The sequence below is a fragment of the Sebastes umbrosus genome, chromosome 19 (genome assembly GCF_015220745.1).
Source record: "Sebastes umbrosus isolate fSebUmb1 chromosome 19, fSebUmb1.pri, whole genome shotgun sequence".
NCBI classification, from domain to species: domain Eukaryota; kingdom Metazoa; phylum Chordata; class Actinopteri; order Perciformes; family Sebastidae; genus Sebastes; species Sebastes umbrosus.
The window spans coordinates 19,773,202-19,788,912 of NC_051287.1; the positions used below are offsets into that span (position 1 = coordinate 19,773,202).

General features: G+C 41.1%; 1 protein-coding gene across 2 annotated transcripts in view; it reads left to right on the top strand.

Annotated features, from left to right (window-relative positions):
- The window catches only part of sppl3 (signal peptide peptidase 3), a 36,939-nt gene extending 21,779 nt beyond the window's left edge, over nt 1-15,160 (top strand). The window contains exons 3-11 of one of the 2 annotated variants that reach the window (XM_037752756.1): nt 2,774-2,883; nt 2,990-3,109; nt 3,334-3,412; nt 4,629-4,741; nt 6,095-6,201; nt 8,185-8,348; nt 9,348-9,526; nt 9,758-9,867; nt 12,111-15,160. In XM_037752756.1, the coding sequence (XP_037608684.1) occupies nt 2,774-2,883; nt 2,990-3,109; nt 3,334-3,412; nt 4,629-4,741; nt 6,095-6,201; nt 8,185-8,348; nt 9,348-9,526; nt 9,758-9,867; nt 12,111-12,182 (1,054 nt within the window). In that variant the 3' untranslated portion in view covers nt 12,183-15,160. The remainder of the gene's footprint in view (nt 1-2,773; nt 2,884-2,989; nt 3,110-3,333; nt 3,413-4,628; nt 4,742-6,094; nt 6,202-8,184; nt 8,349-9,347; nt 9,527-9,757; nt 9,868-12,110) is intronic. The other variant, XM_037752757.1, reaches the window with a different exon arrangement.
- The last annotated feature ends 551 nt before the right edge of the window (nt 15,161-15,711 follow it).

The window sequence follows — 15,711 nt, forward strand, 5'->3', positions numbered from 1 at the left end:
AAAGTAAAATGACCACCATGGCTGCCACAAAGCGTTTTTGCGATGGCTCCATATCTGAAAATGTTCAGGGCTCCAAACTGTTCAAGTGTACCAAGTTTTATGCCTTTACAAAAAAGTGAACATCATTTTCACATATCACCTAAAATACAATCCATTGCTACTGAGTAGGGGCCTCCTCAGTTGTAACATGTTTATATTGACAATGAGGTAAGAGTGGGAAAACATAAAATAATGGATGGAGAATTCATTTCTTAAGAATTTTTTTTTAGTTTTTGTATTATTTTGTGTTTCTGCTGCTTAGAAAGCCATTTACAAACTGCCCCAATAACAGAATTCAATTCAAAGTTCTGACATTCTATCAGATACAAACTGCACAAAGTTACGTTTATTCTCATAAGAGATGTTGTTATTGCTGTTATTCATGTAATATATCATTTTAAAGCTCTTTTTGTGCTCTTTATGTTGGAACTATCCATAGGCACAGAAGATCAATACGAAGTTAGTTATAAGGGCATTTGGAGTGGCATTCAGAATTTGCCCAATTGCAGCATTAGAGGTCAAAGGTCAAATTCTGATGACCTCAGTGTCATGACAATGTGACCGATGGATAGATTATAGTCTAAGCTTTACAACGATATATAACTTCATGATATTGTGTGTTGGTTACCCTCTTTTATACTGGATCTATGTGTTAAATGGCGAGAAAAGATGGAAAAATTTGAATGATGGAGGGATGAAAAAAGGAAATGAGAGGGACTAGGGACATAGATCTTTAAAAAAAAATCACTGGTCCCTCCAAAGTGGCACGACCAACCCCCTGGCTCATAGACTATTGTTAATGTGAGTGAAAAACACTTTGTTGCAGCAGTGTTGAACTCTTTCACAGTCCAAGTGTACCCGGTGAATGATAGGCGTAATGTGATTTTGGTGCATTGAAAGAATCTACAGTCCTGCACCTAATGGTGTTTTGATGGCTTTAGTTGCATAAGGATATTGACCCAAACACATTTGCTTTTAGAGGAGTCTTATGATCAGGTAAATGGCTAGATAGAGTTTGATTCTTGGGCTGAATTGAGAGGCAAGTTTACTATGTTTTGCTCATCCATCTGTTATTTATATGATTAAGATGCACAATCAATCAGGTGTCAGCTCTCAGATAAACTATATCTGCAAATATATGTGGGCTATTGATGCTGTCTTATCTACCATGCAAATAGAAAGTGATAGAGGACCAATATGATGCTCCATCCTCACTCCATGTTAGTACGGCAGGAGAAAAACACATCAGGCAAAAAATTGTGGTCGTCGGGTGGATATTGATCATTATTTGGAGGTCTCGACTGATCAGATCGAGCTGCACTGAGCTCATTCTCATCTGGGGCTGTTGCTGTCAGGAGGAGATGAAATCATTTACAGTCAGTGCCTTTCCATCCTGCCGCGTTTCTATTTTTAAATTTTGTCCACAAAAAGTTGAAATGCTGTTAATTCAGAAAAGATGAAGCAAAAAAAAAACTTTATACACTTGAGGTGGAAAATGTATCAATAAAAACAAAATACGACTTCTTGTCAATATCACTTTTTTCGTTAACGCCTCTCCTCTGTCGAACAGAGATTTCTCAGCTTTATAGTTTCTGTCTCAGCCACACTGCACTCTGTGTATTGTAGGGATGCACCTATCCAACTTTTTCAGTCCCGATACCGATAGTGATACCTGGGCTTTGGGTATTAGCCGATACCGAGTACCGATATGATACCAGTGTTTAATTAATAAGCTGTATGCCTCACTGTGTGGAAGTGACTGGGATCATTCTTTTATGTGTAAGGCAACGTCAGGCTTGACTTAAACATTGCTTTCCTATCTTTGTTTAACAAGATGTAACAAATAAATATATAGATAAAACCACATAAATTAGTGAATTTTGATTTATTATTAAAATAATACATCGTACACCAACAACTTGGCAAAAAAATCTTCAAAATTAACAGGAATTACAATTCAGGTGTAAATCTTTTACATCTGATACAGCGATTTAAGATCTATCTATCTATCTAAACATTAGTGGATGGGAATACGCATACATTTGCATTTTCTTTTTGCAGATTTTCTGGAAAATCTGTTAAAGTGTGTGCACATTTGGTTGGAAATGTGACTATAGTGATGTTTAAGGATTCTACTCTGCACTGGGAGATGTCTCCAGTCAGGCACTTTTTCACAGCAGACATTTTGCCTTCTCATAATAACATTAATACCGCGCTTTATTTAAGTGTCTCTGTAAACCGTGACAGAGTGACTGTGAGCCAGCATGCACAACGCCAGGACCCTGAAACTGAAGCAGCTAAATACAATTCAGCCATCATTCATTTTATTATTTACACCTGTGCTTTTCCTACTGTGACATGTCTTAATATCTTCAGTGGAAAAAGGCCTACCCCTTTTAAGATGGAAATATACATGGAGAATGATGAGGGAAGAGTATTTTTATAAGCATATTTGATTTTTACAGCTATCTGTAAAGGCCGTGTTTATGACAGGAGGTTTTGAGCAAAGGAAATGAGAGTAGTTTGTGGGATGACGTGAGATATTTTCAGGTTGTGGTACAGAGCCACAGTTCGGCTGAAGGTCAATGGCCTCCCACTAGTTGCAAAATTTAGCCTGCGTTTCAACATTTCACCCACACTTCCTTCCTTTTTCACAGACCGATTCAAACTAAAGTCTACACTAGAGATTCTGATTACTGATGCCCAAGTCTCTGTCTTTCCCTCCCTCCTGCAGGTCATTAAACATGGATTGTGAGAACCAGGAGAAGGATAAAGACGGCAACCCCATGCCAAATGGGGCTTTCAATAACAGCAACACAAACAACAGTGAGTGTTGCATACCTGGTAACTAGAAAAAAAAATTCAGACAAACTTGTCTTCTTGGATCAATTATAATTTGTTGTTGTGTGTTTCAAATCGCCCTCACTTCGCTGTTTGTATTGTTTTGCAGGTATTCAGACTATAGACTCCACACAGGCCCTGTTCCTGCCCATAGGAGCCTCGGTGTCTCTGCTAGTCATGTTCTTCTTCTTTGACTCGGTACAGGTGGTCTTTACCATCTGCACTGCAGGTGAGCGCCGCTTTTGAACGCTCTAAAGCGGTAGAATTACTGTAATAAGGCTCTCACGTTTCTGTTCAGTGGCTACTCACTGGGGCAGGCCTCTTATCTGCGTTGATTATTGAAACTGTAAAGACCATTAGCTGCCCCATTAAGCTGGCAGAAAACGACCGCAATGAGCAATCGAGGTGTGTAAGGCCTTTGATTTCACTGCTCTGCTTTGTTCTTCTCTGCAGTTCTTGCAACAATTGCGTTCGCATTCCTCTTGTTGCCAATGTGCCAGTATCTGACCAGACCCTGCTCCCCACAGAACAAGTAAGGAAACCATGTGATGATTCTGTGTGTCTTTAGATAATGTCTGTTGTTGCTCAAACTGCTCCACGCTGTCTTGTTTGTCTTTTAAAAATAGTTATTAAGCTCTGTGCTTCAGCATATTCGTAAATGAGCTTCCTGTCAATTAAAACGGAAACTGTCGGCAAGGCTTAATAATACTGCTGGGAACAAATGGGAAATATATTTGATTATTTGGGGTGAAGTAGCCCTTTGACAGTTATTTTTTTTACTGCATACAAATCATGTGTAATAGCCTCTGGGCTCAGGTGTCTGGACATCTAAAGCACAAGGATTCACCAACAACACAACCCACCTACTCAATAACCAATATGAACGCCTCCTCTCTAGTTACAGATTCAGAGCCTCCTATCTGGTTTCACTTAACCCGTTGTCTGCTTTACAGAACCTGTAATAACACAACCCTCCAACCCAAAAAAAACTTTCTGCTCAGTGTTATTTTGTGTATCTTAACATTGTTCACAAATAAAGGCTGCTCAGGCTCAGGTCTGTCTTATTAAGATAAAATCCAGATGAGATTTAAGGCACTTTTATTTAAGGTCCTGACATATACCAAGCCGATGGTCGGCCTAATTTTTGCGGTTTGTCCCGCACCGTCCGCCCTAGTCTGCGTATTTTTGGCCAGTTCGGCATGTTGAATCAGTAGCGGAGCTCGTCGGTGAGAGAAATCACTCTGATTGGCTGTTCAGCTTAAACGAATCACATTACATCTCAGGCAGGCGCAGGACGTACATGGTAGTTGGCCGTTGGCTGTAGTCTTTGTGGTGTGTTCGAGTGCAACTTTTTGGCCAAGACCCAGCGACGTGAGGCGATGCAACAGGTGTCTTTGTCACTGCTAGTTCTCTGATGTCTGTTGGGTGTGTCTGGGCTTTAATAAAATCCAGAGTAGATTTAAGGCACTTTTATTTACACTTACACATTCAAATCCGGGTTAGCGCCACTCCCTCACCCATACAGAAAAAAAGCTCTATCGCCCTAGTTGTTCAAGTATGCAAATACTACTCGATGGTGAAATATACAGTATCAGCCTGTAAATGATTGCCTGCAAGTATCACATTTTCTTTTGCTGAAAATCTAACAGATGCTCTGTCCAGGAAGCTCCACTCGTCTCTCCTCGTTACCTTTCTCATGTTGTTTTCTTATCTTAGTCTTGACTGTCTTTTATTTGTCTTTATTGCAGGATTTCCTTTGGTTGCTGTGGGCGTTTCACTCTGGCTGAGCTCTTGTCCTTCTCCCTCTCTGTCCTGTTGGTGCTCATCTGGGTGCTGACTGGACACTGGCTCCTCATGGACGGTGCGTCTCTCTGTCACGACTCGTGTCATTCATTTTAGCACACATCAGAAAGTTTCTTTTCAGGGGTACCCAGAAAATAGTTCTGCAGCAGGCTGTGTACTAATGAGGATCCAAAGATTAGTAACGTTTCTCTGAACTTCTCTGTTTTTGGTTCACATTTAAGGACACTGCACAATTATTAGACAATGAATTGAAGTTCTGTTAGCCTAGCTGCGGAGCAGTAAAAATATATTCAGCCATCTCAGTCTTCAATAGAGTCTGGACAAAATTCAGTTTTCATCATCTCCTGTGGAAGAAGGAACTTGACATCATGACTCAGTATGAAGATTTTAGCAACACTATTTTCAGGCATCTTACTGCAGTGTGATGCATGCTGACACAGGAAGAAGACACTGATGTTAGTCAGCTACTAACTGGCATTTAAGCTAACTGGTCTCGATCAAAGTTGGGATCTTAGTGAAGCACTGACAAAGCAGAGCAAAGTGCGTGGGTGTGTGCATTTATTTTATTTGACCCAGTTGACTTCAGTAATTTGAAACATATCTCTGGCAGTCTTCTTCAATAATGCAAACAACGCAGCCCTGACACAAATGAAAACACTTCAGCATCAGAAAAAAAACAAAAAACACTTGCACAGATAAAACTCAAGCGATCCCAAGAATCAAAATCTGATTATAAAATTCACTCTATCATTTAATCATAATTTTTAGAAGATTTTGACACGAGCTTGTAGGGCTGTACCAAATAGTTTGGAAGCTTCGTTCATAACGTTATTCGCATTCTGTGCACCTTTTTTTTTTTGCATGTCTATTCATTTGGTTTATCCTGGTCATAAAATATAATACGGCAGACATTCAAAGCTTCATTCGCAAACCTCAACAGATGTTTTGAATATAGAAAAAATGACATTGGGTACAGCCTTAAAAGCTTGACATATTGTGTGTCCCTGCATTTGAACCAGTAAAATAATGTCACAGTGCCCCTCTGGGTTCCTGTCACCATTACACCTGCTTAGAATAAACGCCACGGTATACACATTACTTTTAACATGCAAAATGCAGCCATTACAATAAGCTCAAATCGTCTGTGCATGAAAACCTTGACATGCTCCCGTGTTTAATATCAACACCATCTTGTGTCTTATTATCAAGTCATATCGTGCACCCAAAAGAGAATTAGGACAGAAATTTCATCAGAACAGTCTGACTAATTAATTAGGCCTGTGTGCACAGTAATTAATGTTTCTTAAATAAACTTGCTAAAATCAGTTCCCATGTTGCTATTTCAGCTCATTTCCGCTGAAACATTGCATAACTGTGTTTTTAAATATCCTGTTCTTTTTCCTCCCCGCAGCTTTAGCCATGGGCTTGTGCGTCGCCATGATCGCCTTCGTGCGGCTTCCCAGTCTGAAGGTGTCTTGCCTGCTGCTGTCAGGACTGCTCATTTATGACGTGTTCTGGGTAAGACGTGCATCCTGTCCGAGACTTCGCCTTCACAAGCAAATACCCCAGCTATATTATTTGCTGATTAGGAAGTGATGCATTTCACATTGCAGCAGTGTGTTTTGAAGGAACTGGGTAGTTAGCCCATTCAGACGCAGTAATCACCACCATGACTGAACAAATACAAGAGAGCTACCTTCATCAACCGAAATGAACAAGATAAATGGTGAAGAGGAAGGCGAGCAAAGGATATCAGGCGTCTCCCTGAGCGAAAAATTAGGATGAACATCACGATTTCCTCTGAGAAATTAAAAAACGTTTATGTGTAGCTGTCTTTTTCTGGCACTGGTAGATTTAGGTGTGATTTAGTAGCCGTATCTGGCATCGTCCCTGCTTTGGATCAGCGCCTGCAATGAGAGCAAAACACAAAAGCAATGGCCACTTAACAGCTATAAAGTCAAGGGGGACCAGTATCATGAATGGTGATTTTAATATGACGATGTGTATCAGTGGGTTAGTGAGTGACAGGAGGTAGGAAGTCATGCTTTTATTTGAGTTGTTTGATGAACTGCAGTGTGTATTTTCCATAATTTCATTAAAACCACTGAACCAAATAAGGGTAGTAGAGCTCAGGGGGATCTATGAGCACCTGGCTGCTTTCTGTTTCATTCAGATAATAATACGTTTGTTTGAATAATTGCTGCCGTTACCTCTTAGAAAGGATTCAAAATGAGTAACATTGTCATTTGAAAAGAAATGACGCCCACGAGAAATGTTCCTGAGTTTCTCTCAAATTTTGAGAGCAAAAATGTTCTGCACAAATAAAAATCAAATTCAGACTAAACAACTAATAACTGACATAACACAACAAACTGCTCCTGCTGATGTTCTACCAGCGAACACATTTACTACAATTACTCTCATCTTTACCATGCTGGGCGCCTAGCAACCTGCCAGCACACTACTGCCTACAGTGTTATTTCCCCACTGACCGTTAATGTTCACAATGATGTTATAAGAGACAAATATTAGATGGATTGGATAAATTATCTCCACATGCTTTGAGAAGATGTTTGAAGCAGTGATTGAGTCTACTCTGATACAAATCAGGTATACAGGCGATGAAACGGCAGAACATTTGGAGATTTATAATCTAGAGCTGAAACTATCAATAGGAAATAGATTTATGCTCATTCTGATGATCAATTAATAAAGTTATTCAAATATTAAACTGGCTACAGCTGCTCAAAAATGTTTTTTTTTCTTGCTCGTCTTCATACGATTATAGATTGAATACTTTTGAGTGTGAACGTACAGCGATATTTTACAGTAATGACTCGCGTGCTGTACATTATCTCGCTTATTACACGGCTAATTACTAAAGAGATCAATAATCTGACACAAAATATTGATTTAAAAAAATGATTTTATTGCTTCCACTTTCATGATGTCAGATTTTCAGTACACGATTAAAGTGGCCAAAAAAATTAATGATAACAATATTATCGTGATGGCTATAGAAAATTAAATAATAATAATAATGCTGTTAGTCAAACTCATCTATAACTTTGTTTATTGTGTGTTTGTTTTTTTTGGCAAATGAAGAGCGTAGGGAGGTGGAGAGTGAGTCTGTAACCATAACTGTATATATAAAATGATAAGTGGCACAGGATTATTTACACAGTATTATCACGTGTATTATTAACATGATATCAATATTTCATTTTTAAATATCACGGTTATCGTCAATACCAGTATATCGAGACACCCCTATTTCTACTAATGAAATCGTCCTCTCACTGTGTACGGAGATCAGAACTGCGTCCATAGCAACGGTCTTTTTTTTTATATAGCAGCGGTCTGCTATAAAGAAATAACAAACTGTAGAATGCTGTCATTAACCAATCAGAATCGAGTATTCAACAAAACCGTGTAATGTGTAATAATAAGACATCATTGGGCCTCGGGTAATAATAATTTGTTCCTCCTTCTCCCCTCCAGGTGTTCTTCTCAGCCTACATCTTCAATAGTAATGTGATGGTCAAAGTTGCCACCCAACCTGCTGAAAATCCCATAGACGTTCTGTCCAGGAAGCTCCACTTGGGGCCGGGGATGGGCCGTGACGTGCCCCGTCTCTCCTTACCTGGCAAACTGGTCTTTCCCAGGTAAGACTGATGGAACCACGACGGGGGAACAATCCAACAATTTAATTTTCTACTGTAAAGAGCATTACAGCCTCTCAGGGCTGCTAGCGTAGCTGTAAATCTAGTCAGGACTAGGGATGTCCATAATTAACCGTTTAACCGTTAACCGACATTAAGCATTTTAACCGATTTAACGCTATCGGTTAAAACGGTTAAAAGAAATGTTAATAATTAACTCAAAAGCTGAGCGGCTCAGAGGAGCGGCTCGTCACTTTAAGGAGAATAGCTGGTCCACCTTAACAGCCCACTTTAAGAGGTGGCGCCGGAGTTGCAGGATACAGGAATTCGGCTCCGGTCTCTGGCTCGCTTGAGCGAAGCGGAGGAGTTGTAGTTTCGTAGCATTTATTCACCGACAAATAAACTGTACACACACTGCTACACCTACGTTCACAGCTAGAACGCCACCAACAACCTCACACTCACCGCCAACACACGGCCTGTTGGAAACTCACTAAAGTTACGCAGACTACGTGTGCGGCGGCGAGCCTCCGGTAATGCTAGAGCTGCTAACGTAGCACAAATACACACTGTTTGTTGGCCACTCGCTAAAGTTATGCCGGGCAGACAGTATCGTTACGCCGGGCAGACAAACAGCTGACAACCTGCTAAACTTCACTAAGTGTGCGGTGAAGTGGCTCGCGACACTACACGCAGCATCGTAGTTGCTAAGTTAACGCTCCCGGACGGGTGAACTGGGGACTCCCATCAACGAATATCTGTTGTGCTCCTCCTGCAGCTGGTACGAGGCACAAACCTTGTCGGTTAGCGGTTAATAATCGGTTAACGAGGGTCGGTTATCGGTTAAGAAAATGTTTCAAAATGAGCATCCCTAGACCTACATTGGTGTACAGAAACGAGTAATGAAAATCAAATGGTACCCATGGATTGCTTGCGACTCGGTGGTGTACTTGCTTTGGACCACGTTTCTAACGTATTTCTACTTCTTTCCCATGTGTGCAGCTCCACAGGAAGTCACTTCTCAATGCTGGGAATAGGCGACATCGTGATGCCGGGGCTGCTGTTATGCTTCGTCCTGCGCTATGACAACTACAAGAAGCAAGCGAATGGGGAAGTCCCGTCGGCCGGACGCATGCAGCGCGTCTCCTATTTCCACTGCACTCTCATCGGATACTTTGTGGGTAAGCAAGCAATCGATGGACGGATGGATGTGAAAGGTCGACGGTTTTATTGTTTCAGTGTTGGGGATGTTTCGGGGTGATAGTTTTAGTTGATTGGGAGCCATTATTGTTTTAAGTATAATCTTTCAGAAAGTTTCCCGCCTTTTCTCTTTCAAGGTTTTTGAGCATACTTTAAAAAAAAAAGAAAAAGAAAGTATTATGTGATTGATGGTGATGTGACTCTGTCTTCAGGTCTGCTGACCGCCACAGTGGCCTCCAGGATCCATCGTGCTGCTCAGCCCGCTCTGCTCTACCTGGTGCCCTTCACCCTGCTGCCTCTGCTCACTATGGCCTACCTGAAGGTACGAGATGAGACAGAAACAGTCACTTATTTACTAGAGATAAAAGTTCAGCTGTAGCAGTTTTACAGAGTTCAGCAGTTTGTTTGAATTCTTTACTGTTCTTAACCAAAAGGGAGAGAGGGATAAATATTACAGGTAGATTCCACTCTCTCTTTTTATGTTTTCAACAGCTTATTTTATTGTTGACTGAAATATTCACACATACAGTACGTTCTATTAATGGTAACACATCCTGTTGAAGTGCATACGGTTTTCTAAACTTGCGAAAATGTCTCCTGTAGTAAGGTGGTTGTAATCGTGATTGTAAGTATTGTGAAACTCAAAACACAACAGATGAATTATCAGACAGGTTAGCAATACGCCCCCACCAGTGTCGTGCATGAACGCGCTAAAAGAGCGTGTTCATTAAACGTGCTCATGCTTTCGGTGAACAGAATGCCTCCATTTACAACTAATGAGCGTGAAGATGAGCCTCGTTAACTTTCGGGGCAGTTAACGACGTTCGCGCACTCTGTGGCCGGCATGCTGGCATGGCAGTGAAATCAAAGTAGCGGAGACAGACATCAGCCAAAGTCAACTTGACAAAAGTCAACTTGACAAGTGAGCGGGTGTTAGTTGCGAGCGCGTAGGGAGGGTCGAGCTCGCGCTCGTTACAGCCCCGTGCTCGCAGGACCACATTTGTGCACGCGGAACATGAAACGCTCCCTGGCGAGGATTCTTTTCCTCTCCTCTTACTGTTCTGTGCGCTCTTATCACGTGCACACGCCTGGTTTTTATGTGTACTAGTTTTGTTCATTGTTATCATATGCACTTGGCCCTGGAATCTCTGCCTCCCTTCAACAACGCTCGTTAAATATATATATATATATATAAAAGGAAAATCGCACAAGTAAGACATAAAATAGTGAAAGTTCAAATATACGGCTAAAATATAAACATAAATAAAATATAAAATAAAGTAATATCAATTTGTGGTAGACAGTATTTCAAATGGAAAACTGTGTGTGTGTGTATATATAGCCTACAGAGATGTAGTTATATAAGTAAAGTATATAGAGGTAAAGTGTCATAATGAGCTCAGGAGTTCAAGAGCTCAAAAGTCTAAAGGCCTGTGGTATGTAGCTGAACCAAATGCTGAAAATAAGTTTGAAAGACTAATTAAACATCACAGCATCCGACCAGTTCAAAAGAAAAAAAACATTGAAATTAACATGAGTTGTTAATTTTTTGTTAGTTCAAAATTGTTACTTCAAAATTCAAAATTGTGAACTATAAAGTTGAACAAGTTAATTTCAATCTGTGTGAACTGAACTTTGAGCTTTGAGCTCTTGTTAAGTGTGAACTTGTGCAACACTGGCCTCCGCTACAAATACTCTTCTAACTGCAGCAAAAAAAGTGTCTCATACTTGTATGCGTTTCTTTAAGGGCTGTCAATCGATTCAAATATTTAATCACGATTTATCGCAAATTAATCACAATTTGTCTGTTCAAAATGTACCTTAAAGGGAGATTTTGTCAAGTGTGTAATACTCTTATCAACATGGGAGTGGGCAAATATGCTGCTTTATGCAAATGTATGTATATAGTTATTATTGGAAATCAATTAACACAAAACAATGACAAATATTGTCCAGAAACCCTCACAGGTACTGCATTTAGCATAAAAAATATGCTCAAATCATAACATGGCAAACTGCAGCCCAACAGGCAACAACAGCTGTCAATATGTCAGTGTTCTGACTTCACTATGACTTGCCCCAAACTGCATGTGATTATCATAAAGTGGGCATGTCTGGGGGTGGGAGACTCGTGGGTACCCATAGAACCCATTTACATTCACATGTCATGAGGTCAGAGGTCAAGGGAGAGTTTGGAGCGTTATTTAGTCTCCTTCGCGACAAGCTAGTATGACATGATTTGTCCCAATGAATTCCTTTGGTTTTATAGTCGCCAGTTAAATGCGTTAAAGAAATTAGTGGCGATTAAATGATTTTGCGTTAGCGCGTTATTGTCTAGGTAACTTTGACAGCCCTAGTTTCTTTACTTTCCTGATCCAAGAAAAAAAAAGTTTGAGGCACATAGAATGAAGGAATATGTACACAGGAGTATAAATGATAGTTTGTTATTTTTACCTCAATAAAAAGTGGAACAAAAGTTTTTTCTCAGCTGACCCGGTCAGCGAAGACGCATCAGGAAACATTTGATTCAAGACTCGTGTCCAAACTGCTGTCTGTGGTCCACAGGGGGATTTGCGGCGCATGTGGTCCGAGCCCTTCCACACCAAGGCCAGCAGCTCCCGCTTCCTGGAGGTATGATGCACCCTGGGACAAACGACCAGTGCGGGGAGGACTGCGGATCCTTTACCTTAAATTAGAGGGAAGGAGAGAGAGGGGCGCACTCACAGTGAGGCCATGTTGTCATCACTTGTTCATGCTTTCCGCCAATCTTCTGTGAGAAAACCCTCAGAAGGACACCAGTGTGTGGATCACAAACGCCCCAACACGACTCATCTATGGTCCCTACATCCTCCCCGTTTCATCTCCGTTTCCTCTTTTCTGTTTATTTCCTCTTCATTATAGCACATCCTGCCTAACGCTGTGTTTGTTCTGCCCCCCACCCCCCACAACCCCCCGCCTCTCTTTTTTTCCCTTTTCCTCTATAGTTAGTTTGCCACTTCCCTCCCATGGCTCGCTCCATCCGTCAGGCCTCTTCTTTCTCTGCGTTTTTCCTTCTTTCTCTGCGTCTTTCATTTTTCTCTGCATCTCTGTTTTGACTCAGATGAACTTCGATGGGCCAGGCCTCCCCCCTTTTTGTGGACTTAGGGTTGTGAGCCATGGCTGGGGTTTATATATATTTTTTTAGCATTGTCGTGGTCATTATTATTAATATTATTATTATGGAACGATTTAAACAAACGGAGAAGAGGCGGAGGAGTGTTGCAGTGGCACAGGACAGTGCTCGGGAGCAGCGACACAGTCAAGGAGAAGAGTCTTCCCCCTCCATCCGTCTCCCTCTTCATCCCCCACACCCCACCCCACCCCACCCTGCTTTCTTCATCTGTCCCATCATCCCCACCACCAACGGCTCCTTCCCAGCACTCCCGACCTCCGGTGACACTCCCGTCGAGCCCCCACCCTCCTCCTCCTCTGTTCATCTGCTGTCCCCATTCCCCACCCTCACAGATAACTATGTATTTTATTTAGAAAAGTTTTATTCTTGGCATATAAAGAAATGATGCATTATAAATTGTTAAGCTGCCCCCGGCGTTTGAGGGGCCGCTTCTATTTGTATATATGTGTATTTGCGGTATCTTTTGAGTTTGTATTTGTGTTGGGGAGCATGTTGAAATAGGGCGGGAAACTTGACGCCAGCCAACAGCCGAACTTTGGTGACCTTTGGCTGCCAGTTTGTGTCGAGTAAGACTGGTGGGGCATCCATCATTTAGAGGTTTATTTCTAAAGTTTGTTGGCTTGTGTGATAGAAAACGTAGCTGATGGATCTTTTGGGAAGAAAAAAAAAAACATCTGCATCGGTGGCTGGTCGATGAATAGTTTCCTGCTCTAGTGTTAAAGTGTGTGTGTGTGCGTGTGTGTGTGTTTGGGAGAGCGAAACAGATGAGTGAGTGGTTGTTTTACTCGGTTTTAATTTGAAATCATGAAAATGTTTAAAAAACAAATGACAATAGTCAGGTTTCCATTGAGCTGGGCGTGTTGGATCAAACGGTGTCGTAAACACATGATAATGGAAACAGTTTGTGTCGAACTTGTAAAAAAATCAACTCAACGGGGGGAGATTTTCTGTTTATGAGCCTTTCTGCAGACAGGTGGAAATGTAAACAGTGTTTTTTTGGGGGTTTTTTCCAAATAAATGAATGTTGAATTAATTTTAAAGGTATGCTATGTTACTTTTCATCATGAAACTACATCATGCTGGGTTTTGTACTGAATTCCTTCCTAAATTTACACGTATTTATGGCCATGGATGGAAACACTAAAAGCATCTATTTTAGACACAAATGTCTTGAGCATGATGGGTTTTTATACGTTTTGACAAAAGACAAGTCAGTGGGACAGCACAACAGCACATCTCATCTGAACTTCACCTCCGTCGATGAAGACCTGACTATTGTGACTCAAAACCTGGTGGATACTGTGGTTGGTTAGATTCATGTGTAGTTACAGATGAAGGCTTCTCCTGGTGGACGGTTAAGTGTATGTGTGCGTATGAGTGTGTCATCATCACATAACAAAGTATGTTTGGACCTATAGGGAGGGGAGGAAAATCAGCTATGCCCTTCAGAAATTGAAAATTAGAAAGGAAAGCTAACCCATAGGATGTTCTTACTGTCACCATTTGGTCCCTGACAGTCTGTTTTTTTTATTGTCCTTCCACTTTTTCGTGGTGCTTGTCAGTTAATATCTAATGTATACTGGAAACCGTGTGAGTGATCGCACGGCAGGAAGCCGGAGAGACGTACGGACGACGCAGTTTGCTGTTTTTTTTTTTTTTTTTACTTTTTTATGCTATCTGGCCGTGCATGTTAAGTGTACAGTGTATCATTTCTCAGACTGCGCCGACAGGGCTACTGCAGTTTTGAGTCTCTGCTGGCCGAGGCGCTGTCTGGACCTCTGAGCTCGCCTACAAAGAGCAGCAGTCAGTGGGTGGGACAAAGGCTGCAGGTCAGAAAGACTGCGATTGGTCAGCTCTGACTGAGGCTGAATATTATGACCTGAACGCTGTCAGGTCGGGGACCTCCGGCCTGCCACTCAGTGCAGTCGTCTAAACTCGGACATCATGGAACTACAAGGCCCCTTCACCTCTTCATGGACATGGCAAGAAAATATATAGATTTATATACATATATATACATATATATGTGTGTATATGTACATACATAAATAACTGATGACGATCATGGTGATAACAACAAAAAAATGTTTTCTTTATATATATATTTATATATATATATATATATATATATATAGAAAATGGATTTCTTTCTACCCCCTTGTTTGTATTTTTTCTTTAGTGCTTTTTTTTAATTTTTCTTTCCACCTCTTCTCCCCTCCAGCAGAGGACTCCAGCTCTGTTGGTGCATTGATATTACGGCTGAATGGATTCTGTATAGAAAAATGGTGAATAAATAAATTAAGAACTGTGTAGTGAAACATGAATCCTGAAGCGCTTGATCTAAAACACTTTGTCTCCTTTTAACCCCCGTCCCTCTGCCCTCTCCCCTTCTGTCCCCCCTCGTTCAGGATTCTGCTGTAAATAAACATGACTCTAACTGTAACACCGCTGCGTCTCTTTCTTTGGGTCTATTAAAGACGTATCTGCATTGCAGCCGCCACATTTATTTGACAGCTATAGTTCTGATTAAAGGGGACCTAATATGCATTTCTGTTTTTCCCCCTTCCCTTTTATATAGTTTTTTGTGCATGTAAAAGGTCTGCAAAGTTATAAAGCCCAAAGTCCACGCCAAAAGGAGTCACTCTCCCCCACAGAAACACTGCTCCTGAACTGCTTGAAACGCCTTCCTTGTAGTCCTGCCTTTTCTTCCGTAGCGTGGTGATGTCACCAAGTAACACATTGGCAGGAGCTCAAACGGAGCATTTTGAACATTAAAGCATGTAAACATGTTCTAGTAGAAACCCAAAATACAGGTATGAACCTGAAGATAAGCATAATCTGCCCTCTTTAATAGTCTACATAAAAAAACATGCGATAAATTAATAATATACTAATTATTGTTAAAGATTAAACCAGTGGTTCCCAACCGCTCATAAAAATGTCATGTTTCAGATCTCTGTGAGCTGTTAGTGATTCCACTGAAGAGAGATTTCC